Below are 26,615 nucleotides of genomic sequence, written 5' to 3' on the forward strand. Positions count from 1 at the left end.
ATCCTAGCTACTCAAGAGGCTGAGATAAGAGGATCACATTTCAAAGCAAGTTTGTGTAGAAATGTCCGTGAGACACAGCACCGATTAACCACCAAAAAAACCTGGAAGTTGAGCTGTGGCTTAAGTGATAGAGCACTAGCTTTGAGCACAAAAGCTCAGGGACAGTATCTAAGCCTTGAGTTCAAGCCCCAGGACTGGTACACATATACAAAAAAAAAGAATGAATTATAGATTAGTATTGGGAATTTGAGCAAGAAAAGAATAGCTAAAAATATATATTGTCTCACTTTAAAATTTGAAGTTCCAATTTGAAATCTAATGTGATATTACTAAGTTTGCAGATCTCAAATTAGTTAATACATTTGTATGTTTTAATTTAATTTAATTTTTATTTATTTATTTATTTTTGGGTCTGGTCATGGGGCCTGAACTCTGGGCCTGGGCGCTATCCCTCAGCTCTTCAGCTCAAGGCTAGCGCTCTACCACTTGAGCCACAGCGCCACTTCTGGCTTTTTTCTTTTTGCTTATGTGGTGCTGAGGAATCAAACCCAGGGCCTCATGCATGCAAGGCATGCTCTACCACTGAGCCACCTTCCCAGCCCATGTATGTTTTAATTTTAAAATAAAATGTTATTTTAAAATATAATGGAAAATGTTTGAACCAGATGTCATTCTCAAGTTGTTGATTATCATTTCCCTCCATTTTGGTCTGTGCTATAAATGGCTTCCCAGTGCATTAAGATGGCAGGCAGAGATAGTGTCTGGCTTCCTCATCATTGTATTATTTCTCTAGTTATTGATATGGCAGATAGAGATGGTGTCTGGCTTCTTCAACATTGTCTATAGTATATAGTCATTTTTTCCTTCTGTATTCCTCATGCTACAAGAACCTTTATTCTATCATTTACTTTATCATCTATCCATCTATCATCTATCTATATGTCTGTGTAGTACTGGGGATTGAACTGGCCTTGTACTTGTTAGACAAGCACTATACCACTTGAGTCATGCCTTAGTTTTCAAGGTAGGATCTCACTTTATGCCCAAGCCTACCTTGGCTACAATCCTTCTACTTGTGCTTCCCCTTATTTCCGGGATGATAGGTATGTGTCACTATGCCTCGCTATTGTGCTTCCCTTGTAGCTAGGATAACAGATGCTCACTATAACCAAGCCTTTGGCTGATATGGAGTCTTGTGACCATCTTTTTGCCCAGGCTGGCTGGGGACTATGATCCCCTAACACCTGCCTCCGAAGTAGGTAGTGTTACAGCGTTAGGTGAGCTTATCTAGTAATTTCGTTTATGTTTGATGCAATTCCTTAAGTGTATTTTAGTAAGTTACAAATCTTTTTGTTTTCTGTTGATGGGGAATCTGTTTTTTTTTAATTCTCAAAGAATAGTTTCACCAGATATAAATTCCATTTTTTGTCATTTTTGTTCTCTGACTGAGTTCATCAACATATTTCTCACTTTTTTTTTTCACAAATCATGTGAGGATTGAAACAAAAACTATATCATTCTAGCTGGGCAATGGTGGCTCACAACTGTAATCTTAGATATTCAGGAAGCTGAGATTTGAGGGTCGTGATTTGAAGTCAGAGACCTGAGACTTATCTCCAATTAACCAAAAACCAAAAACAAAAACAAAAAACTGGAAATTGAGCTCAAGTGGTAGAGCAGTAGTCTTGAGCAAAACAAAGCTCAGAGATAATGCCTAGGTCCTCTGTTCAAGTCCCAGGACCAGCACAAAACAAAAACAAAACCAGAAAATCCCAATAGCATTCTTTTCTTTTTTTTGCCGGTCATGGGCCTGAACTCTGAGCCTGGGCGCTGTCTCTCAGCTTTCCAGCTCAAGGCTAGTGCTCTACCACTTGCTTTTTCTGCTTATGTGGTGCTGAGGAATCAAACCCAGGGCCTCATGCATGCAAGGCAAGCACTCTACCACTGAGCCAACTTCCCAGCTCCAATAGCATTCTTTTTTTTTGTTTTTTTGTTTTTGTCAGTCCTGGGGCTTGAACTCTGGGCCTGGGTGCTGTCCCTCAGCTCTTCAGCTCAAGGCGAGCACTCTACCACTTGAGCTACAGTGCCACTTCCGGTTTTCTGGTGGTTTATTGGAGATAGGAGTCTCACAGACTCTCCTGCCAGGGCTGGCTTTGAACCGTGATCCTCAGATCTCAGCCTCCTAAGTAGCTAGGATTACAGGCGTGAGCCACCAGCGCCCAGCTTCCAATAGCATTCTTATAATCAGAAGAATAAAATTTAGAAGTAGAGAAGGTAAATGGACTTAAATGAAAAAAGGTTTGTACACTTTTCTCAAAGTGGTGAAATAGTGATACGGATAGACTGTTATGACTCATATATTAATATTGTAATGCCCAGAGCAACCACTATGAAAACTATGCAAAGATACTTACATTAATACATAGATGAATATTGTTGGCATAAAAATGTTCAAGTGACCAATAACAAGGCAGGAACCAAAGGAAACAAATGGAAAACAAATAATAAAATGGCATACTTAGGAATTAACCTTCCAATAATTACTTATTAAATGCAGTCACATTGGCTATAACTACAATTATATAGATCCAAAGAAATTCACATTAAATTTAAAGATATAAGTAGACTGAATGTAAAAAGGATAGAAAAATATATACTGTATAAACATTTTTCTAAAACCTAGGGTAGCTATATATCTGATAAAGTAGATTTAAGAACAAAGGAAACTACTACTACTACTACTACTACACACACACACACACACACACTGCATACACATTCCCTAAAGATAAAAGAATCAATCCAACAGGAGAGCCTAATGATTCTTCATGTGACCACATAAAACAGCAGATTCAAACAAAACTGGTAGGGTTTAAATGAGAAAGAGGAAAATCCAGATATAGTAAAGAATCTCAAAAACTCAGAAACTAATAACTCTGTTAGACAGAATATCAAAAGAAAGTGAACTATTGTGAATAGCATCTCTATTGGCTTAGTCACATTGTTTTAAAATCCTATCTCTTGTTATAGGACATGTCACCTATGAACATGCCAAGCTACTATAGAATGTTAACAAAAAAAGACCTTGAGCTTGGCCATAAAACCCAAGAAAAGTAAATATAATTGAAAATAATTAAAATTAAAATGTAATTAATATAGTTAATTAAAGTGAAACATAATTGAAATAATAAGAAGTATGTTCTCTGATCATAATTGGATCAAGCTAGAAATCAGTAACAGAGGGGTGGCAATAGAGCCTAGTGTTAGGGAGCTTGCCTAGGATGCACAAGGCCTTATGTTCAATCTAGCACAGACCAAAAAATTATTAAGCATCTCACAAACATTTCCTGTATGTGAGTTATTTCTAGCTATATTTACTGGGAAATTAAAATGGAAAAAAGTTAAAAATGTATATAAGAATATCTTGCATTAAACATTAGAAAGTGGACTGACATTATTATTAGTCATGTCGATTTTGTATACTCATGTATACTCATTAGAGGATGAGAGTGCAAAAGAAAATTAATGTGGGGCTATTATTTTTTATGAATATAATGTTGATCTTTCAATGTCCCACCCCATGCATGGTGTTAGAGATCAGATCACCCCAGTTTGCCTGAGATTTTCCTTGTTTCAGCCCTGAAAGCTAGAGAAAACTATTTTGAGAATTAGTTTATATGTATGTATATATATATATATATATATATATATATATATACACACACACACACACACACCCCAATATATATATATTAAAGATACTGTACAGAGGGGTTAGAGTTACATGAGCAAGATAATGAGTCCATTTTCTATCGAACATTGTTACCCCCTCCTTTATTTTTCCCTTACCATCCTTTTCATCCCCACCTCTCCAACTCCTACTCCCCCAAGGGTGTAAAGTACTCCTACTCCCCCAAGGGTGTAAAGTTCATTTTCAACATAGTGTCTTGTACATCTCATTGTTACAATGGGTATCTGTATCCTTATTTCAGCATTTTGTTATTTCCCTTCCCTTCCCAAATTAGAAAAATGTATATACCACATGCAGAGCACAGGAATCAAATACAGTGACAACAGGGGTTATACCACGGGGGAAGAACATACAAAGAAACAGAAAAAATCACATAGTACATTATAAGTACATTAAAACGAACAGCAAGAAAGATAAAATCTCTTGTGTCCCTATCTTGTGGCTCATTTCGCTTAGCATCAGCTAAGAAAATGTGATATATATATATATATATATATATATATAAAAATGAAATTCCATACCTCCATCAGAAAGAATGAAACCACTCCATTTGTTAGGAAATGGAAAGACTTGGAAAAAATTATATTAAGTGAAGTAAGCCAGACCCAAAGAAACATAAGTCCCATGGTTTCCCTTATCTGCAATAATTAGTATATGTCTAGGACAAGCAGAAAAGACAGTTTTAAAACCATAGGTCACACATTCAAGGAACCTTCTTGATCCTGAGAAGAACTGGTTTTTCTTTACATCATGGATCTTTGTTGTTGATGGACAAGACTCTAAGAACCTGTGTGTAAGGATTTTATACAGAAGGAATCTCCAATTTAGAGCTATTATCTCACCTAGGATTTGTATCTCCACATTGTAACTTGTTTGAAATTTCTCTTCCTGCACCTATTGCCTGCTCAGGTTTTCTGTATTTTTCATTCTACCATCTCCTCATCACCACGAATTCTCTCAAGTAATATCTCTGGAAGTGTTTTGTGGTAAAATAAATTAATGTTATCAAAATGAGAATGTGTACCATTGTTTTCTGATGATTATCTTTTCAGGTCAAGCCAGTATGGTACAAGTGACCATCCCAGATGCCTATGTGAATGTGACTATTGGAGCGGATGTCACTCTCATCTGCATCTACACCACCACTGTGGCCTCTCGGGACAAGCTCTCCATCCAGTGGTCTTTCTTCCATCAGAAGGAGATGCAGCCAATTTCTGTAAGAATTTTGTTCCTAAACTCTTCCTCTTTGGTAGTTCTAACTGAAAACTGTTGAGGTAAGTGTGTGAAGGAATGGTATGATAGTGAACAGTCACAAACCCGAATTATAGAGTTTGAAGACAGGTATTTAGTGAAGGCCATCAGCTTACTGACTTGGCCATTGTGTTCTCTTCATATTTATTTATACCTGTTGTCTCAATTCCATGTAGGTCAGTATTATGTAGTTTATGTATTCCAGAGTAGATAGAAGTGTCCTTTTTCATAGGTGAAATAAAAAGTAGTTCTGAAAGAACTCCCATTACAGTTGGCTCCTTATTTCCAGAAGACTCCAGTTTAAATGTTAGTCCTAACTGATCTGGTCTAACAATTTTTGGCATCTGCTTGGCAAGTTAACTGGCTTATTGTGCCAGAAGGAGTCCTGAATAGAATTTCCCAGACTGACAGAGAGGGACTACGGTAGTGAAGTTAGAGGTGAGATAATGGGGTGTGTTAGCAAAGTGTCTGGGGAAAGAGTTTGATAGAAGAAGGTGGGAGAAGGATAGAAGGGTAAAAGGATCCCAAAGAAAGGCTGCCATCTTCTGACACTGAGGGTAATTCTTTCTATGAATTAGCCCTATGATTCCTTAAAAGCATGTGTGCGGATACCTTCACATGTGTATGTGAGCATATACGATATGCTTGCCTATACACATCCCTTGAGGTAAAAGGCCTAAAGCTTACATCAGCTTCTCAAAATGATGCCTGATCCCAAATGGAGTTTTGAGAAGACCAATCAGTGTGGCTGGGAGAGTCAGATATAACTGACTTGAACTTTGAAGGAAAGAAAAGGTTACTAGAAAGAAAGGGAGAACAAGCTGATTGGGATTCAGGAGGCCTAGAAACAGAGGTGACAGACAATGAAAGCATTAGCTTGGAGGAGTCACACCTTGGATAGGGTTATTTTACCCCTCACTGGCCCTTTGCAGGTGCTGAGTCCTCTCTTTATGGGAGATTTTGAACATCTGGTTAGTGGGAACCATCATTTGAGGGAGATTCTATTGATGCTAACCTTTCATCAAAGTTAAACAGTTTTGCTCACTGCTGATTTTCTTTGACAAATATTTGAATCACTCTGTACCTATTTAAAATACAGTAGAATGACATGGGGAATCAATTGACATACACATGTGAAAACATTAAGAATATAAATCCCTGTAAATTTTATCCATGTAAAAACCATTAGACCAACAGTAGCATTGGTAACACCAGTAACAATTACTAGAAGAATTCTATCAGATTCCATTACTCAAAATGTCCTGACCCAAGGCCTTGCATGAAATGATCACATTTGAGGGTGGATGGCAATAATCACATGATCTCTCATTCTTTTAAAATTTTGATTTCCTGATTAGTGTCTTTGACACATTCTTTATCTGTAGCTCTGAAATCCTTCTCATTTCTTCCAGTAGCAGGTGAATCTAAAAAGACCTTTCCAACATATACCGCAATGTCTTATGCCTGAAATTCAGATCAAGATGTACTCAACTTCCTGGAGGTCAGGCAAAGCCAGTCTGAGTTCATAAGGAATAAATTCTTATATATACCTCCTTTGATACCAATATCCAGGGCCATCTCCTGGTTTAACTCTATAGCTAGCAAAGGATTGGGAGGGAGCTGCAGGGTGGGAAGATTTTGTAACCAACAAAAAGCTTTTACTAGACTTAGGATTGTCTGGGAAGAAGTAGAATGGATTGAATTGAATATGGCTTGAGCTCAGGACTTCTCTTGGAAGGATTTAGAAGGAAAACTTGACTTACAAATAATGATAAATGAATGTTTTGTTTTACTTGCTATTTGCTTCTTTCTTCAGAATGTTGGATACAGATAGTTACTCTTTTGGGTTGTCCAAATCATTTGAAGCAGCACTGAGCTGCCGAGTCATGTAGAACATGTTCCAGCTGAATGAGACCTGTGCTTTGCCTGTATCTTGGCCACATGGATGACATAGCAAAGTAGGACCTTCTCTTGGCTTGAAAACAGCCTATAAAATGACCCTCAAAAGACAGAGTTTCTCCTCCTCCTGCTTTACTCTGGTGCTTAATCTTACCTAGACCACTATTACAATCCTCTTTAGGTCTCTATGTCTAGATAACCAGATTCCTTCCTCTCTTTCCCCATAACCTGCAGGCATGTGCTTCAGTTTGGTAGCCCTAGTGGAAACCTTTGGATGGATACTAGTTCTGGCTTGATGGCCTTAGACAAGTTACTAAAATTATTTAGAGGTTCTGTTTTCATATATGGAAAATAAAAACGCTCACCTATCTCATAATTTTAATGAAATAATGAAGTACAATCATGATTGTGAAGGACTAGGAAGCCTTTGACTTTGTAAGCATTCAGTGAATATGAGCTAGCATAATGAGCATCACCACTCACAAAATGTGGTTTTGCAAAATTCTTATCCCACTCATGCTCCTGCTATACCAGAGGAATCGAATTATGTGTACTAGGGAACTCAGCCCAATAAGATACATACGGTTTAACTGAACAGCTGAGATCAAGCTCTTTAGGACTTGCCTGGCCAAAGTTTGGCTTCTAATTCCACTGCCTGCCAGGTCTCTATGGCTGGAGGGGGAGCCCATATCTCTTCTCTATTACTTCTCATCTCTGGAACAGAGCCTGCTTTGCCAATGGGTGGCAGACATGCTCAGTTATAGTATTTTTTTTCAAACCACGATTCGCCTTGTATTTCAAGCTTGTTCCCTCTTTTAGCATTTCCATGCCCTCAAAGTCTGTAGAGCATATTGTGCATTAATCTGGCGATTGCTGGTGGGACATTTTGAGAATGTTCAAGAGACTGCTGTGTTGATAGACAATTCTGTGATTTATGGGAGTAAGATGTTGCCAGGCAGACCACTGAGTGATTCAATTCAACTCCTGGGTTGATGTGGCAGTATACCATGTAGTGTTCGGCTCTCAGATCCACCCATTTCTGCTCAAACACAGCATGGCCCGTGCCTCAGTACTGAGGGTATGGAGGAAAAGACAGTCAGTCAGTGTCTAAAAATGGCGCATGCAAGAGACGCTCGGGGAAGATGTAGCTGGACTTCTCAGGTAAGAACATTGATTGGGGTACTAGACTCCTTCACTGTTTACAATCTTTAGGAGACTGAAAATAGCTATAGGAAGGGGATAGATCGGCATACACTCTTGACAAAGTAGGGAAAGTTTGGTTTGTTTTTCGTTTGGTTTGGTTTTTTTGAGACAGGATCTTACTAGGTAGCACAGGCTGGCTTCCAACTTACAGTCTCTTGCCTCCATCTCCCTAGATGGAGAATTACACTCCCTAGAAGTGCTAGAATTACATGTGTATGACAATACATCCAGCAAAAGATTTTTGGAAGATTTTGTGTTTCTTTTCTCATGTCCAGGTCTGGAACTCTTTTAGCCTCCTAGCAATGATACAGAGCCCTGCTGCTGCTCTGATTAGGGCAGTGACCAGTTCCACATAGTTCCTCCCACAATTATTGTGTTAAAGTAGCAATTGACTCTTAGGCTTGGATGTTTTTCAGTTCTCTGGGCAGATGATACTTTATGTTGAATGTACTCTCCTAGGGTGAATGTAGGCCACAGAGGTATCTGAGGGTGAGGTCAAGATCATCACTAGCATGGCCCTTTTCTCAGATAAATTTCCCTCTCAGGAAATAGGAACTGCTTCAGACACCCAGTTTCTCAGCAAGGAATCTCTAGTGTACTTGAGGTTTGGGTGGTATAGTTGTCTAGTGCTCTTCTGGTCACACAAATGCCCTTTCTTCTACCCACTCTGTTATTGGTAAAACTACAGAGATTTCACTTGCTCATGAAGAGGACATACATTGACCTTGTCTAGTGTTAGTCTCTTCTTCTTTATCCCTAACACACACATAATTTGGACAACTTCTCCATGATCTAGTGTCTTCATGCTCCCTGATATCTTAGATTTTCCAATTTGGTCTATACCCTTTTTATGTTAAACACATGTCTATGTTGAGTGGTTCATCACTTGAGCAACATTTGAAAATGGAGATATTTGATTTCTGAGACTAGGTGCCCTTACTGGCATTTAGTGTGTGCTGGCTAGAGATGCTGAATGTCCTGTGATACACACAACAGACCCATATAACAAATTGTCTAGCCTAAATGCCAGTGTTACTCACCTTTGTTGAGAAAGACTAATTATTCCCTCTCCCCATAAGCATATCATTTCTGTGTCCCATCCCCACAAATGTCTATACTTGCTAACTCTGGTAAAATTAACCCAATGTAAGGGAGTGGCAATAGTCTTATCTTGTTCTCTTCCAAAGAAATGCACTTAAGCATGGGTCTTCCGTTATTTCAACCAAAAGTAGTACAAACTAGTAACTGAGATAGTGGGTAGCACTGTCAAATGGCAGGCTGGTCAGAGGGTGTTTTGTGGACAGAACATTTCTCATGATATTCTGCTCCTTCCATGTGCAATTCAGCTGTCATAGTATGGACCAGAGAATATAGGTTTCATTATCTTTGCCACCTTTTACCCCGTGGCTAGATCCTTTATGAGCAGCACCAGAAAACAAGAAGCTGGAAGGGAAAGAATAGGTAGTTTGCTATGGACTTCCATGCCTTCTACATCTCCCAAAGGGATCCAAAAAGCTCTTCTAGAAGCTAAAAACATTTTGTATCTCCAATTCCCAGTCAAATTGAAAGCAGATGAAATTCTTCCAACTCTTCTTTTTTTTTTTATGCATCAAGCCTCTAGTTGGGAGCAGTGGCAGAAAGCTGAGGAAACAATGTTTTAGGAAAAATCTGGCTCCCAGCTGCACAGCCTTGTGTGACTAGGAACTTGGCATGGTAGGAGGGAAGAGGATGCTCTGCAAAAGAGCCTGGGAGCCTGCAGTGCAGCTGGCAAGTGTCAGGAGCATCATGTGGTAAACCTGCTCAGCATGGGGAGAATCAGGCAATTAACAAGAGGATGGTCAGAATAAAACAGGGGATGGAAGGGCCCCAAATAGAAGGAATGCTATCCTCATTGTCTCAGGACCAAGAATTCTCTCTTAACATATTCTGTAGAAATAAGGAGAGCTGGAGACCTGGAATCTGGGTCTCATCAATTTTCCAAGGTCAATTGATTGTTTGGCCTTGGGAAAAATCACTTCCTCATTGGGGCCTCATTGTCCTTCTCTGTAGTAGACAAGAATGAATCAGTTTTCAAATTGGAAACCTCTTGGTTGGATTTGGCCAGTGGATGCATTTTGGTTGGCCAGCCTAGCATTTTGTTTATTTCCACGGTTTGGACTGGCTCCAGATCACCATGGTTCCCATTACCACTTAGGAAGCTATCACTCCTCACTAATCCTTCTCAACCATTTCCCATATTTCTAATATCCATCTGATTTCAGAAGGCTCCTTAACCCTAGAAACTCTGAACTATAAAATGATTGTGAAGAGGGTCTTATAATTAATGTGCTTTTGTGACTCTACTCATCAGCCTCTAACATTACCAAGAGGGTGGCAGAGAGCATTGGGAGTAAACAAGGGTAAGTGGGGGGGGGGGGTTAAGTACTTCTTAAGGGAATATTTGCATGGATTTTCTTTTTTTTTAAATTTTATTTTATTTGTGAACATGCTGTACAGAGGAGTTACAATTACATGGGCAGGATAATGCGTACATTTCTTACCAAGCATTGTAGCCTCCTCCTTTGTTTACCCTTCACATCCCTTCCCAGCCTCCCCCCCTCCCCCCCTGCATGGATTTTCTTAAAGCAGCACTGTACTCATCTCAACTTGTGATATAGCCTATTGAGCATCTCAACTTTTCCTGGCCTTTATTCTCTTTGATCTCTACATTGACATGATTGTTTTTGAAAAGTGTATACACTATCTATTACAGATTGGACCTTAGCCATTGTTCAGTTTTGAATTTTTAAGAATTATTATTTTGTGTGAAATGGAACCCAGTTGGAGTCCTTCCTCTGTAACTTAATAAGCAGTTTCAGGGAAATAGTTCTGTGTTGTTTTTTTCTTTACAAGGACAGTACAACAAAATGAACTTCCCCTAACAGAAATCCCCTCCATTGATGTGTCTGGCTGCTTGTAGCACTGGGGACTTTCCTTCACATAGAGTACTCTGAGAATAAAGCCTTTCTCTTTTATGTTTCCATTGCAATCCCTCTTTACCCTCTTAGTGTCATTTATGAGAAGGAAAATTGATTCAAGTGAAGTGTAGCAAGCAGGGGTAAAAAGTAGTGAAGTTCTTTCCATGGGTAAAGTTATAGGGTCAGAGTCTCACTGCATATTTGTTAATTTTACTGATTAACTCTTAATAAAGAGATTATCTTGCATATCACGTCCTACTCCTGGTCCAAAATACATTCATAGTCCTTTGATCTTTGTAGAAACAAGGTCTTTCCATCTGAATCCCCTGGGATTTATGTGGATCTCTGGTATGGCCCATGCATCTTACTGTGATGTCATTAAAAATCAGAATAAAACAGAGCTAACCTGAGCAGGGTGCTAGTGGCTCATGCCTGTAATTCTAGCTAAGAGGAGGCTGAGATCTGAGGATCACAGTTCGAAGTCAGCTCAGGCAAGAAAGTACATGAGACTCTTATCTCCAATAAGCTACTCAGAAAAAGCTGGAACTGGCACTGTGGCTCAAGTGGTAGAGCACTAGCTTTGAGTACAGAAAGACTCAGGGATGGAGCCCAGGGCCTGAGATCAAGTCCTAGGACTGGAAAAAAACCTAAGAAACAAAACCCCCCAAAACCCATAACAACAAAAAACAGCTAATCAGTCCCCAGTTTTGTTGGGAGTAGAGAAAGTGGCCACATGCTTTTATTGTAGAGGATTTTTTTTATGGACACCAAGCTATATTCCAAATGAGAGATCATAGGACTTCGGATTGTCCATTAGAAAATAAATAGTCCCAGTATTGACTATTAAATAAAAGATATTTTATGAATGGAAACTGCTTTTGTTTAACTTGAGTGTCATGAGTTAATACTGGCTTTCTGGTTTACTAGTCAAACAAGACCATTCAGGCAAAATTCTGTGTTTTCAGTAGGTATTAAAGAATGAATTAGATATGGCTCCATTTAGGGTAGGAAAGTATGTTAGAAAATTCAAAGGAGAGACAAGTAATTTTCTCCTTAAACATGTTTGTGTCTTTTTTAAATAAGTCTTTTATTGTGAAAATACTGTACAGAGGGGTTACAGTTACATGAGCAAGGTAATGAGTACATTTCTTATCAAGCATTGTTGCCTCATCCTTTGTTTTTCCCCTCCTTTTTTCCCCCTACCATCCCTTCCCTCCCACCTCCACAACTACACTCCCCTGCCCCTGCCTAAATTGTAAAGTTCGTTTTTTGACATAGCATCTTGTACATCTCATTGTTGCAATAGGTCCACCTGTATCCCTATTTAAACATTTTGTTCTTTATTTTCCCCTCTGCAAATTATACCAACATCAAATACAGTGAAAACAGGGGTTATACCGTGGGGGAGAGACATACAAAGCAACAAAAAAAATCACATGATACCTTATAAATACATTAGAAACAATAGCAAGAAAGAAAAAACAACTTGTGTCCCTATCTTGGGGTTCATTTCACTTAGCATCATCTTATCTGGTCATATGTACATAGCTTTTGACCTTTTCTACTTGTCCCAGATATATACTAGTTATTGCAAATAATGGAAACCATGGGACCTAAAACATTTATTTCTTTGATTTTTTCCCTTCAAAATTAATCTTTTTGGCTCATTTTAAAATATATTGCTTTTCTTCTCAAATGATAAAACATTCAAATTTATCTAGATTAGTATGTTTTGGAGTCTTCTGATTGTTTCCTGTCTTTAAAATTGATCAATTAAGCAAGTAACACTGGGCAAAGAATTAGGTGAACTTAGCTATATTCCTATCTAGGTTGTTAACTTTGTATGGATTTTTAAATTTTTTCTTCTCTGGGCTTCAATTTTTCTGTAAAGTGAGGAGGTGAATTAAATAAACTATAGATTTTATGAAAATAACTAGCCTCATTAGATTCAGACGATAATGTATTGAATAAAATAATAAGCACTGAATGACAGATTTATTTATTTATTTATGTTTAATTCTGAAAATACCATACAGAGGGGTTACAATTGCATGTGCAAGGTAGTGAGTACATTTCTTATCAAGCATTGTTGCCTCCTCCTTTGTTTCCCCTTACCATCCCTTCCATTTTTTTTCTTGTCCTAGTACTTAAACTCAGGCCCCGGGCTCTGCCACAGTGCCACTTCTGGCTTTTTGTGAGTGGTTTATTGGAGATAAAAAGTCTCACGGACTTTCCTGCTCAGGCTAGCTTCAAACTGCTATCCTCAGATCTCAGTCTCCTGAGTAGCTAGGATTATAGGCCTGAGCCACCAGCACCTGGCTGAATGACATATTTTTTATAAAACTGAAAGTGTACTTATAATACATGAAGAGACCTCAGGGATTACCTGAGTCCAGTTTTTCCCAAGCTTCAGTCACTTATGTGCCATCTTCATGATTTTTGTCATATTTCTGTCTTTTTGTATTACCAAGACTATTATTTAATGTTGTCTATACTGGCTTCATTTCTTTTTTTTTATTGTGAAAATACAGTAAAGAGGGGTTACAATTACATGGGCAAGATAATGAGTATATTTCTTATCAAGCATTGTAGCCTCCTCCTTTGTTTCCCCTTCCCATCCCTTCCCATTACCTCCCCCTTCATGCCAAAGTTGTAAAGTTCATTTTCAGAATAACATCTTGTACATCTCATTGTTGCAATGGGCCCACCTGTATCCCTATTTAAACAATTTGTTTTTTCCCTTCCCCTCCACAAATTATACCAACATCAAATACAATGAAAACAGGGACATACAAAGCAACAAAGAAATCATCTTATAAATATGTTAGAAACAATAGCCAGAAAGAAAAACCATTTGAGTCCTTATCTTGGGGTTCATTTCACCTAACATCAACTTATCTGACCGTTCTGCTTGTCTCAGACATATATTAGTTATTGCAAATAAGGGAAACCATGGGACCTGTTTCTTTGGGCCTGGCTTACTTCACTTAATATAATTTTTTCCAAGTCTTTCCATTTCTTAACAAATGGGGCAATGTCATTCTTTCTGATGGAGGCATAGAATTCCGTTGTATATACATACCACGTTTTCTTGATCCATTCATCTACTGAGGGGCATCTGGGTTGGTTCCATATCTTAGCTATGGTAAATAATGCTGCAATAAACATAGTTGTGCCGGTAGCTTTAGTGTGGTCTTGTCCAAAAGTGGGATTGCTGGGTCATAGAGGAGCTCTATGTGAAGTCTTTTGAGGAACCTCTATACTACTTTCCAAAGTGGTTGAACAAGTTTACACTCCCACCAACAATGCAGTCTCATCTAAGCAATACTTATTCAGGAAGCCATATTTTTTTGTTTTAGATACATCTCTCTAAAATATATTAAAATGAATAGGTTTGATTTTAGATACCACCTAAAGGCATTTTCATACTTTGGGAAACATTGTTCTGGTTCCTTGTTCATACGTGAAAACTAAAGGTTAGAGAGATTAAATATCTTTGTTTCTTATCACAAAGCAGGTTACCATGGAGGCATGACTAGAGGACACCTGTTACAGTCAGAGACAGAGTTGTGGCCAAAACCCAGGTCATTTGACTCCTAGATCAGGTCACTTTCTATCATATCATGATGTTCTCACAGTTGCCATTAAGATCTAAGGTTCTTTAATGGAGATGGGATTAGAATCCAGATCTTTCTTTCTTTTTTGGGGGGGGGGTCCAGTCCTGGGGCCTGAACTCTGGGCCTGAGCTCTGTCCCTCAGCTCTTCAGCTCAAGGCTAGCGCTCTACCACTTGAGCCACAGCGCCACTTCCGGCTTTTTTCTTTTTGCTTATGTGGTGCTGAGGAATCGAACCCAGGGCCTCAGGCATGCAAGGCAAGCACTCCACCACTGAGCCACCTTCCCAGCCCAGAATCCAGATCTTAAGTGTAGTAAATTCTAACAATAATAACAAATGAATATTTATAGCTTCAGATAAGTTATTCAGTCTCTTAGGATCTAAATTCTCTTATTTGACATGGGGAGAAAGATTGACTAAGGACTTCCTAGGTTGTTGCTGGGTCATGTTCCTTCCTCACAACACCACTAAGAGAGGATGGCATGTGGTGATTTCACAGATAAGTTTCTGCTGTGAAACTATATAGCTCAAACAGAATAAATCCAAATTTGCTTGCCTAAAGAATATATGTGTTTTAACTTTTGGAAAACCAGATGATCTCAGTAAGTTAGATTAACTCGAATAACCAGCTTATAAAATAGTTTAAAAAATGATGAATTGAAGCCGGGCATCGGTGCTTATGTCTGTAATCCTACCTATGCAAGAGGTTGAGATCTGAAGGTCAAGGTTCAAAGCCAGCCCAGGGCAGAAAAGTCCATGAAACTCTTATCTCCAATTAACCACCAGAAATCTGGAAGTGGCACTGTGGCTCAAGTGGTAGAGCACTCGCCTTGAGCTGAAGAGTGCAGGGACAGTGCCCAGGCCCAGAGTTCAAACCCCATGACCACCACCAACAACAACAAGATGAATTGCCCATTGGACATCTGTGTTCTATATGAAGAGTTTCCCCCATGTAGACTCAAGACGGAGCATCTTAATCTCCTGACCCAAGTTTAGGAGCTTCTCTCAGCTCTAGTTGTCCCCTCCTGTAGACATTTGAATTTGTCTAGGCAATGCGTTTAGTTTTCTGATTATTTTCTATCTTTAACTGGCCAATTAAGAAAGTAACACTGGACGAAGAATGAGGTGAGCTGCGTTACACTCCTATCTCAACTATTCATTTTGTATACATTTCAAAAACTTTTCTGGGCTTCAGTTTGCTCTGTAAAGTGAAGGGAGTAAATTTGAAGGGATTGGCATACCAATCCCTGCCCTGATGACATCACAGAGCTGCCTGGAGGCAAATGAGGTAATGTCTGAGAATAATGGTACAAAAATTAAATGTCCTACTGAGTTGAATCTTGGCCTCAGGAAACTGTTTGGTGTGGAGGAAATATATCGCTTCTTATTAAAGGTAATGTGAACAGAAGGAAATTTCAGGTAGCTTATTCTTGTTCTGGATATTCTCCACTTCTCATTTCTGTTATTTTTTTTTCTGTCTTAGATTTACTATTCTGAAGGTGGACAAGCTTCAGCCATGGGGCGATTTAAAGATCGAATTGTAGGGTCCACTGATCCAGGTAATGCGTCTATTACTATCTCGGATATGCAGGCATCAGACAGTGGAATTTATATCTGCGATGTTAACAACCCACCAGATTTTGTCGGCATAAACCAAGGCATCATCAATGTGACTGTGTTAGGTATGAACATTTTTTTCCTGCCTTCTCCACCTCTCCTTAGAACAACTTAGAACACTTGAGTGAACTATGCCAAATAAGTCTTTGGGAATAAATATCTTTCTTCTTCTTTTATTATTGGGAAATAGAGACATGTCCTATTTACCTACAAGGTAAATCACTCATGAAACATATAGAAATAATTGCCAAAGCAATAATACTGCCAAAATGACAACAGTAGATGATCTAACCACCAGGTGTCCCTATGTCTGAATGTTACAATGAGATAACCAATCCACTGTCCCAATAAATAATCACTAGTAACTTCTAGGGGGAACTTCCAGTTATAGCCACTTACCTAGAGGAGCTGTCAATTTGTTTCCTTTTCCTACCATTAAGTCATTCTTTCAAATGGAAGCAGGTGGGTACTTAAAAATGCTAATGCTGGACTAGCTGAAGGGTTCAAGCAGGAAAGTACGGGAATTCAACTCCCCTAAAATGCTAGTACTATTTAGGAAAGGGGCCTACACCCATTGTTGAGAATTAAGTAATCTGTATATTCATTTTGTAACGTTGGGTAAATCATATCTTCTCTTAAAATGAGTTTGGAGCAGTTCCTTTATTGGGTATTTGTTGAGTGCCTACTTTGTGCCAGGAGAAATAAAATTTGTAATGAGGGAGGTATGGTTTCTGCTCTTGGAGCAGGGATTCTTCCAATGTCTGAGAAGGAAATGGGGTCTTAGCCCCTGTCTGCAGGTCCTGGGGCTGGGAAGTACAAAAAGGAGGGGGAAAAGGGCTGACAACTTATATTGACTAACCAGTTCATTAAACATGGTTAGGTTGGGATGACTGATCTAGTTATTATCCTCTCAACCTATGTATTTGCATCACAGAAAAGAGGGAACTAGATCAAATCAGTGACTAGACAGTTGAGTCACTTAGAAAGGCAGGAAAACAATTTATAATTATCTTGGCTTGCTACCAAGATGGATACCCAAAAGGAACTAGCTTGTGTTTACTACGAGGTTTTCCATTGCAGCTACCCACATAGAAGAAGGGACTGGTGCTCAAGAACTAATGTTTAAGGGTGACTTAGAGCCGGGAGCTGTTTGCTCACGCCTGTAATCCTAGCTACTTAAGAGGCTGAGTTCTGAGCATCATGGTTCAAAGTCAGTCCGGGCAGGAAAGTCCATGAGACTCTTATCTCCAATGAATCACTGGAAAACAGGAAAATACCGGAAGTGGCACTGTGGCTTAAGTAGTAGAGTGCTCGCCTTGAGCTGAAGAGCTGAGGGACAGCACCCAGGCCCAGAGTTCAAGCCCCATGACCAAAAGAAAAAAAAAGTGAGTTAGAGTCAGGTGCTCGTGGCTCATGCCTACAATCCTAGATATTCAGGAGGCTGGGATCTGAAGATCATGGTTTGAAACCAGCCACAGCAGGGAAGTCCACGAGACTCATCTCCAATTAACCGTTAAAAAGCCAGAAGTAGAGGTGTGGCTCCAGTGGTAGAGTACTAGCTTTGAGCACAAAAGCTCAGGGACAGTGCCCAGGCCCTGAGTTCAAGCCCTAGGACTAGCATACACACACACACACACACACACACACACACACACATACACACGAGTGGCTTAGCTCAACCCATTGTATTTTATTGTATTGAGTCCTTAGACATTCAGGTGTAATGGCACACTTGGGAAATATTACTCCAACACTTTCTGAGATAGTTTATACTGTAGTTTGGAAGACCAGTCATATACATAAGAACAAAATGATATGGTTTAAATCCCAAAACATCAAGCTCAGAGTAGGCCTTATTCTGTGCTCAATGACTTCATGCAAATCAGTCTACCATTCTTTGGCAAGATGGATTGTAATTGCTGGCCTTGTCTTTTTTTTCTAAATATAATCCAAAACAAGACATTAATCATATTCAGAAAACAAATGAAAATCCACAGATTTTGGCATATCATTTTATAAGGATATCATTTGAAATAATCTGAAAATAATATTCTCATAGCAAGTTTGTACTATTCATATTTATCCTATGTTACATATTTTATAAATTTTGGCAATATATACACATAATTCAAAACTGGAAATACTTCTTTTTTTTTTTTGTCGGTCATGGGGCTTGAACTCTGGGCCTGGGCGCTGTCCCTCAGCTCTTCAGCTCAAGGCGAGCGCTCTACCACTTGAGCTACAGCGCCACTTCCTGGAAATACTTCTTAAAAGGATGCAAATCTTGCTCCTATCCTTACCAATATTTAACATACTTCCTGGCTCATATTTATTTTACTATTTAAAACATGTCTATATATCTTTCCACTTTACAGTTTAAAACCTCTATTCATTTTTTCTTTTTATAGTATTATTCCAAAATCTGTACAACATTCTGGAAATTCTCTCCTTCGTTGTTATGCCTTCTTCTCCACCTCATTTTTTTAAGTGGTGGGTCTTCTGCATGCCAGGCAAAAGTTCTGCTACTGAGCTGCATATCCAGTCCTTTGTCTTCTTTCCTGGTTTGTTATGAGGATCAAATAAAATATTGAAGACTCAAGAACCTTACATTTTCAAATCAGTTGAAGCATTAAATCCTCTATTTTCTGTTGTTCCCTGGCTCCAGGATGTTTTGAGCAGAAGTGATCTAAACACAGAAGGCTTTGGAATAGCCCTGAAGTTAAGCTAGACAAAAAGGTTAATGTTCTTGTTAGTGATATAGCTCAGTGGTAGAATACTTGTCTAGCATGTGCAAGACCCTTCCAAAAAATAATAAAGGTCAATGTTCTTAAATTTCAATTTCTGAGTATTCCAAATTGATTTCCATAAGAACTCAAGATTCACTTTCTTTCTGACTTATTCTTTCCCATAAGTCTTTGGGTCAGTGGTCAGACTTGACTGGACTGTATATGGCCTTAGCTTAAGCAGCCAGGATCCAAACTACATAAGGAGGCTAGAGTCTGTGATTTCCTTTCTCAAGAACTCAAAGATTCGGCTGGGCACTGGTGGCTCATTCCAATAATTCTAGCTACTTAGGAGGCTGATATCTGAGGATTATAGTTTGAAACCAGCCCAGGCAGAAAAGTCTGTGAGATTCTTATTACCAATTAACCACTAAAAAGCCAGAGGTGAAACCGTGCGTGCACATGTGTGTGTACATACACACACACAAATATACACACACAAACTCTTAAGAATTCCATCTTTATTAACTTTCCAAAGAACAAGTACATTTTGTAAATTTAGACTCTTTTGGAAATTATGAGACTGCTAATTTTCTGTTGGTCCCTGGCTCCAGGATGTTTTGAGCAGAACCATTCTAAACAGAGAAGGATTTGGAATAGCCCTGAAATTAAGCTAGACAAAAAGATTAATGTTCTTGTTGGTGATGTAGCTCACTGGTAAAGCACTTGGCTAGCATGTGCAAGGTTGTTAAATTCCATTGCATTAGGAGTACCAGCTTGCTTTGACTGGAAATGGGATAAGGTGCAGAATGTGAGAAATATGAAAGAAGAATTGTGAGCAGAGAGAGGTATTGCTGTTGCCTTAGAGATGAGTTTTCTTAGCAATACATCTTTCAGAGACTTTTCATTACTCGGCAGTGAACATGGATACCATGTGCATTCATGAATTCATTCAACAAAGTGTGAGCACATGTTGGTTTCCATGATAAACAATAGAGATGGGAGGATGTAAAAGACAGGCTCCACCCTCCAAAAGTTCAATCAAGTGACAGGGACAGGTAATATAAAATACAAGCTTTCAGTGGGAGGTATGGAAGAAGAGCTATTAGGACCCAAGGGAATGGCTACAGAAGGGAAAGCAGAGAAGGTTTATCAAGGAAAGTGGTTTTGTGCTGGCTGAGGCTGTTGATGAATGTGTGAGAGTATGTCAGGAAGAGTAGGGCTTGGGAGACAGGACACAATTTCAGTGATGGAAACAGCAGTGAGTAAAGAGCCAGGTAAGGTTTGGATGGCCATTTATTTGAGAGATTTCCATTACTTATGACATCCTTGGAAAAAATTAATCTCTGAAAAATATCCAGATTGAGTTTGACTATTTATTTTGTGAGCATTTGAAATGTGCATCATTTTCCTTCTGCAGCTTGGCACATGAAAATAAAATGATTAATTTAGAGAAGGTTTGAGAACACATGGAAGCATTTTCACTTACTTCCAGATCTGAGCTTGCCTCCCACCTCATTTTTGTTGAAAGCAATAAAGTTAAAGGGAGATCAATGGCTTTACCAGTAAAACATCTAAGTTTTACTGGGAAATTTAACTGCATGAAATGTCAGTTCAATTCTGATTCAGTACTTTTGGAATATATATAGTTTTGAGGTTTGGATAAAAGTGATTCAGTTAGTGTTTTGTTAATGAAAAATAAGAGAAGAAAAATGTGTTTATCCTCCAAAAGCCTACATAGGTTTGAAATGAACGCAAATTTCTAGGCTACTGTCCATAATTTAGTTCAAGACATAGTGTCTGATTTTTATGATAAAACACTCGCATTTAATTTTCTGTTCAAAATTGCATTCTGCCATAAAGGTTATAAAATCCCTGTCTCTAAAATAAGGCAGTATCTGAATCTAATAACAGCTTCAGTGGACTCCTAGTTAAATAGCGTAGTTTAGGATAGGAAAATCAAGTTGTATCCATCCGAGAAAGTCATTGTCAAACAACAGAGAGTCACAAGCAAAATAGAAAAATGCTTTAATGCTTAATTGTAAGATAGAGATCATTGTATGTTTCAAAGAGCTATAGCTATATGCATGTTTTCTTTCTTTCTTTTTTTTAATGTGAAAATACCATACAGAGGGCTTACAATTACATGAGCAAGGTAATGAGTGCATTTCTTATCAAGCATTGTTGCCTCCTCCTTTGTTTCCCATTCCCATCCCTTCCCATCACCCCCATTCCCCCACCCCGCGCCAAAGTTGTAGAGTTTGTTTTTCGACATAACGTCTTGTACATCTCATTGGTGCAATGGGTCCACCTGTATCCCTATTTAAATGATTTGTTTTTTCCCTTCCCCTCCACAAATTATACCAACATCAAATACTGTGAAAACAGGGGTTATACTGTCAGGGAGGGACATACAAAGCAACAAAGAAATCATCTTATAAATATGTTAGAAACAATAGCCAGAAAGAAAAACCATTTGAGTCCTTATCTTGGGGTTCATTTCACCTAACATCAACTTATCTGACCGTTCTGCTTGTCTCAGACATATATTAGTTATTGCAAATAAGGGAAACCATGGGACCTGTTTCTTTGGGCCTGGCTTACTTCACTTAATATAATTTTTTCCAAGTCTTCCCATTTCCTAACAAATGGGGCAATGTCATTCTTTCTGATGGAGGCATAGAATTCCATTGTGTATATATATACCACATTTTCTTGATCCATTCATCTACTGAGGGGCATCTGGGTTGGATCCATATCTTAGCTATGGCAAATAATGCTGCAATAAACATAGTTGTGCTGGTAGCTTTAGTATGGTCTTGTTTGGGTAAATGCCCAAAAGTGGGATTGCTGGGTCATAGAGGAGCTCTATGTGAAGTCTTTTGAGGAACCTCTATACTACTTTCCAAAGTGGTTGAACAAGTTTACAGTCCCACCAACAATGCAGTAGGGTTCCCTTCTGTCCACATCCCCTCAAACATCTGTTGTTATTAGAGTTCTTGATTATAGCCATTCTAACTGGGATGAGGTGGTATCTCAGTGTTGTTTTGATTTGCATTTCTTTTATGGATAGGGAGGTTGAGCATTTCTTCATGTGTCTTTTGACCATCCTTCTTTCCTCTTCAGAGAAGTTTCTCTTTAAGTCTTTAGCCCACTTATTTATTGGGCAGTTGTTTTTTTTTTGAGGATTTGTTGTTGTGAAATTTAATTTTTTGAGTTCCAGGTATATTTTAGATATGAAACCCTTGTCCGTTGTATGGCTAGTGAATATCTTCTCCCAATCTGTAGGCTTTCTATTGATCTTTCTAGCTATGTCCTTTACCATGCAGAAGCTCTGCAATTTCATTCAATCCCAGTTGTCCAACTTTTCTTTGATCTGTTGTGTTTCTAGGTCTCTATTAAGAAAATTTCAGCCTGTACCAAGGAGACCTAGGGTTTCTCCTATTCTGTCCTGTAATATTTTCTTTTTCTTTTTCTTTTTTTTTTTTTGATGGTTGTGGAGCCTGAACTCTGGACCTGGGCGCTCAGCTCTTCAGCTCAAGGCTAGTGCTCTACCACTTGAGCCACAGCGCCACTTCTGGCTTTTTCTGCTTATGTGGTGCTGAGGAATCGAACCCAAGGCCTCATGCATGCAAGGCAAGCACTCTACCAGTGAGCCACCTTCCCAGCCCTCCTGTAATATTTTCAGGGTGTCTGCTTTGACTCCGAGGTCTTTGATCCATTTGGAGTTGATTCTGGTGCAGGGTGGTATATAAGGATCTAGCTTTAGTTTTCTACAAGTGACTGACCAATTTTATGCATGCTTTCTTACTAACAACTTTGACATGGCTGAGGAGAGCAAAAGTCCATGGAAGATTAACTTTAGTAGCAAGATTAGATTTGTCCATGGCGAAGAGCAATTCCAAGTGCAAGGGTAGTTTTTAAATGTAATCTCTAGATATGCCAGAGTCTAGATAATCACTTATTCACATTGTGCAGATGAGCCAACTGAGGTTTAAGTTAGGTAACTTGTCTAGACACATCCAAGATAAAGTTGCAGAGCTAGTATTCTGTGTGTGTCCAGAATTGAGCTCATTATTGTGTTCCAGGGAAAAAATGGACGGTTAAGTGGTTAGAAGCATTTAAGGTATGACTTAAAGCATCTCAACCTTTGGTGAGTTTTACATTCAAATTAAGGTCATAAAGCTAGGTGCTGGTGGCTCACACCTATAATCCTAGCTACTCAGAAGGCTGAGATCAGGAGAATCAAAAATCAAAGCCAGTTCTGGCAGAAAAGACTGAGAGACTCCATCGCCAAAATCACCAGCAAAAAACAAGGCTGTTGGTATGACTCAAATGGTAGAGCACCAGCCTAGCAAGCCAGAATACCAAGCATGAGACTCTAAATTCAAACCTCAGTACTAGCAGAAAGAAAATGGAAGGAAGGAAGGAAGGAGCGAAGGAACAAAGGAAGGAAGGAACAAAGGAAGGAAGGAGAAAAAGAAGGAAGGGAGGAAAGAAAGAAGGAGGGCAGACAAAGAAACATAGGTCCCATGGTTTCCCTTATATGCAATATCTAGTATATGTATGAGTCAAGAGGAAAAGGTCAGATAATGTGATGTCAGGAAAATGAACCCTTAGATATGTATTTTAATGTTTTTTTCTTTCATGCATGTGTTTCTAACGCATCTATAAGATTATCTCTTTGTTGCTTTGTATGTCCCTCCCCCACAGTATAACCCCTGCTTTCACTATATTTGATGTCAGTATAACTTGTGGAGGAGATGGGGAAAAACCAGTTGTTTAAGGATACAGGTGGACCTGTTGCAACAATGAGAAGTACAAGTTGTCATGTCCAAAAGGAGCTTTACAACGTCGGTGCGGGGGGGAGGGGGTAAGGGGGGAGAAGGAGAAGGATTGGGATGGGGGGGGAGGGGGGAGGCTGGGAAGGGATGTGAAGGGTAAACAAAGGAGGAGGATGCAATGCTTGGTAAGAAATGTATGCATTATCCTGCCCATGTAATTGTAACCCCTCTGTACAGTATGTTCACAAATAAAATTAAATTAAATTAAAAAAAGAAGGAGGGCAGAAAGAAAGAATAGAAAGACAAAGAAAGAAAGAAAATTAGGATGAATTAGAATATATAGAACTTGAAATCATTGTTTGTGTATGTGTGATTAAGGATAGAATAAAGCAATACAAAGTAAAGAGAAAGGGGTGCTCCTGATGCCCAGCTCCCTTTAGAACTTCTCTGCTCCTTTCTCCTAATCACCCCTTCCCCTGAAACTTGCTCCTCTACCTGCATTCTTTATCAAAGATGAATGCATGATCATGAGCTTCACTGTCCAATCAGAAGTCTGGGAATCACCTTGCACCCATCCCTCTTCTTCATCCTCCATATCCAGTTGGTTGACAAGTCCTGTGGCACACATATTTTCTTTTTGACATTACTGATGTTTGAACTCAAGCCCTCTTGGTCCACTCACTGGCTTTTTTTGGCTCATCCTCTACCGCTCTTCGTATCTCCAGTTGAGCTTTTTGTGGGTTATTTTAGAGAGGAAGTGTTGAGTACTTTTCTGTTAGGGAAGGCTTGAAACCATGATTCTTTAGATCTCAGCCTCAGGATTACAGGTGTGATCCACTGGAGCCTAGCTGTACTCTACTTTGTTAATACTTCTCAAATCTGCCTCCTCCTTTTCCTTGATTCAAGCACCCCCAGTGTCACAGAGATCAATGTAAAATGTTAAAAATGACCATCATCACTACCCTGTTTAAACTCCTTCCATGGTTACCTTGTTCTTGTATAAAATATATAGACTACAAGCCTTCTAAGATAGGCCTCCTACCAGTGTCTAAACATATCTATTATCTTTCTTCTATCCAAATTTAGAGGTGGGCTAACATTAAATCCCCAGTGTCTAGTTCCGTGCAGGATGGATAATGGCTTCAGTATTGATGAGAGTCACAGGCAAATTCTAGTCCTTTAGCTCTCCTTTGTCACCCATCAATGAATAAATAGAAAAAAAAACATGTAAAGGAATGGAAAAACACAGTACCAATGAAATATTTTTAACCAAGTATAAAAACGAAATTATTACAAAGTATTTAAGGGGTTCTATTTTCATTGGGAATTGGTTTTAAAGTATGAACTATGCTCAAAGTCATTTAATGTTTGCTTACATTTGGCTGTTTTAATAAAAGCATATTTTAAGACACAATGCAGAAATTTACCGCTATAAATCTAGGCAGACAGAGGAGACAGAGAAACACTATTTGAATTTAAATGGCCTACTGACTAGTAAGTCCTGGTTCTGAAGTGCTATACTCCCATCTGGTGGTACATCCAGAAAACTGTCCAAATATATTTTTTGAGATTTTAAAAAAATAGACATATATTTGGTAAAATGAAATGACTACAATTGTTACAGGTTGTCATTCATTTTTCATGAGTTTTATTCTTTGTCATTGCTTTACAGTCAAACCATCTAAGCCCTTTTGTAGTGTCCAAGGAAGACCAGAAAGAGGCCAACCTATTTCCCTGAGTTGCCATTCTGAGATTGGATCACCATCTCCTACTTACTACTGGAACAAGCTTGAGGGAAAAAACATCATGTCAGTGAAAGAAAGCTCCAGTAAGTGTTATCTTTGGCAGTGCATGGTAAGGCCTGGGCAGTGGGGTTGGCAGACAGCATGAGTGTGTGGATGGCTGCCTGTCCTTAGTGTCTAATATTCTTTTCTTGGTAAGGGAAGAGTTTATTTATTTATTTTTTGGTTGTGGGGCCTGAACTCTGTGCCTGGGCGCTGTCCCTCAGCTCTTCAGCTCAAGGCTAGCGCTCTACCACTTGAGCTACAGCGCCACTTCCAGCTTTTTTCTTTTTGCTTATGTGGTGTTGAGGAATCGAACCCAGGGCCTCATGCATGCAAGGCAAGCGCTCTACCACTGAGCCAACTTCCCAGCCCTGTCCCTGAACTCTTCAGCTCAAGCTGAGCATTCTACCAGTTTAGCCACAGAACCACTGCCGGTTTTGGGGTGGTTTATTGGAGACAAGAGTCTCACGGACTTTCTTGCCTAGGCTGGCTTTGAATCGTGATCCTCAGATCTCAGCCTCCTGAGTAATTAGGATTACAGGCATGAGCCACCAGCGCCTGTCTAAGAGATTTAAAAAAAAATTGCCTGCCAACATGATGATTTGCTATGTGTGCTCCCCAATGATTAGAATCCACCTGACAATGAATCCAGGTGAGTATGATGGAAACAGGCATGGCCCTAGAGGGGCTACTAGCTCTTACTAACAGAGTTCTAGTTGGACCCTGGATATCTCCAGAAAGGGAGCCATTGTGAGGAAGTCCGTGGGCACTGGATGGTGTGATACTCTAACATGACTGGTACCCAATACAACATTAAATTCTATTTTCTGGTTTTGATAGGCTCAGCCAATGGGATTTTGGTTATTGGAAATCTGACCAATTATAAGCAAGGTTATTACCAGTGCATTGCCATCAACAGCCTGGGCAATAGTTCCTGTGAAATTGATCTAACCTCCTCACGTGAGTTGACCTTATGGCTTTTACTGTTTCTCTTTTTGACTAGGCCTGTCAGCCAAGCACATTAATTAGAA

The 26,615-nt window shown here is 39.2% G+C and overlaps 1 protein-coding gene across 1 annotated transcript in view; it reads left to right on the forward strand.

The window, feature by feature from the left end:
• Vsig1 (V-set and immunoglobulin domain containing 1) overlaps positions 1 to 26,615 on the forward strand; it is a 32,848-nt gene that overhangs the window by 3,308 nt on the left and 2,925 nt on the right. Inside the window, exons 2-5 of the mRNA XM_013025842.1 lie at positions 4,804 to 4,967; positions 16,160 to 16,358; positions 25,473 to 25,628; positions 26,425 to 26,544. Coding sequence (XP_012881296.1) covers positions 4,804 to 4,967; positions 16,160 to 16,358; positions 25,473 to 25,628; positions 26,425 to 26,544 — 639 coding nt within the window. The remainder of the gene's footprint in view (positions 1 to 4,803; positions 4,968 to 16,159; positions 16,359 to 25,472; positions 25,629 to 26,424; positions 26,545 to 26,615) is intronic.

Source organism: Dipodomys ordii, unplaced genomic scaffold, assembly GCF_000151885.1.
Source record: "Dipodomys ordii isolate 6190 unplaced genomic scaffold, Dord_2.0 Scaffold88, whole genome shotgun sequence".
NCBI classification, from domain to species: Eukaryota; Metazoa; Chordata; class Mammalia; order Rodentia; family Heteromyidae; genus Dipodomys; species Dipodomys ordii.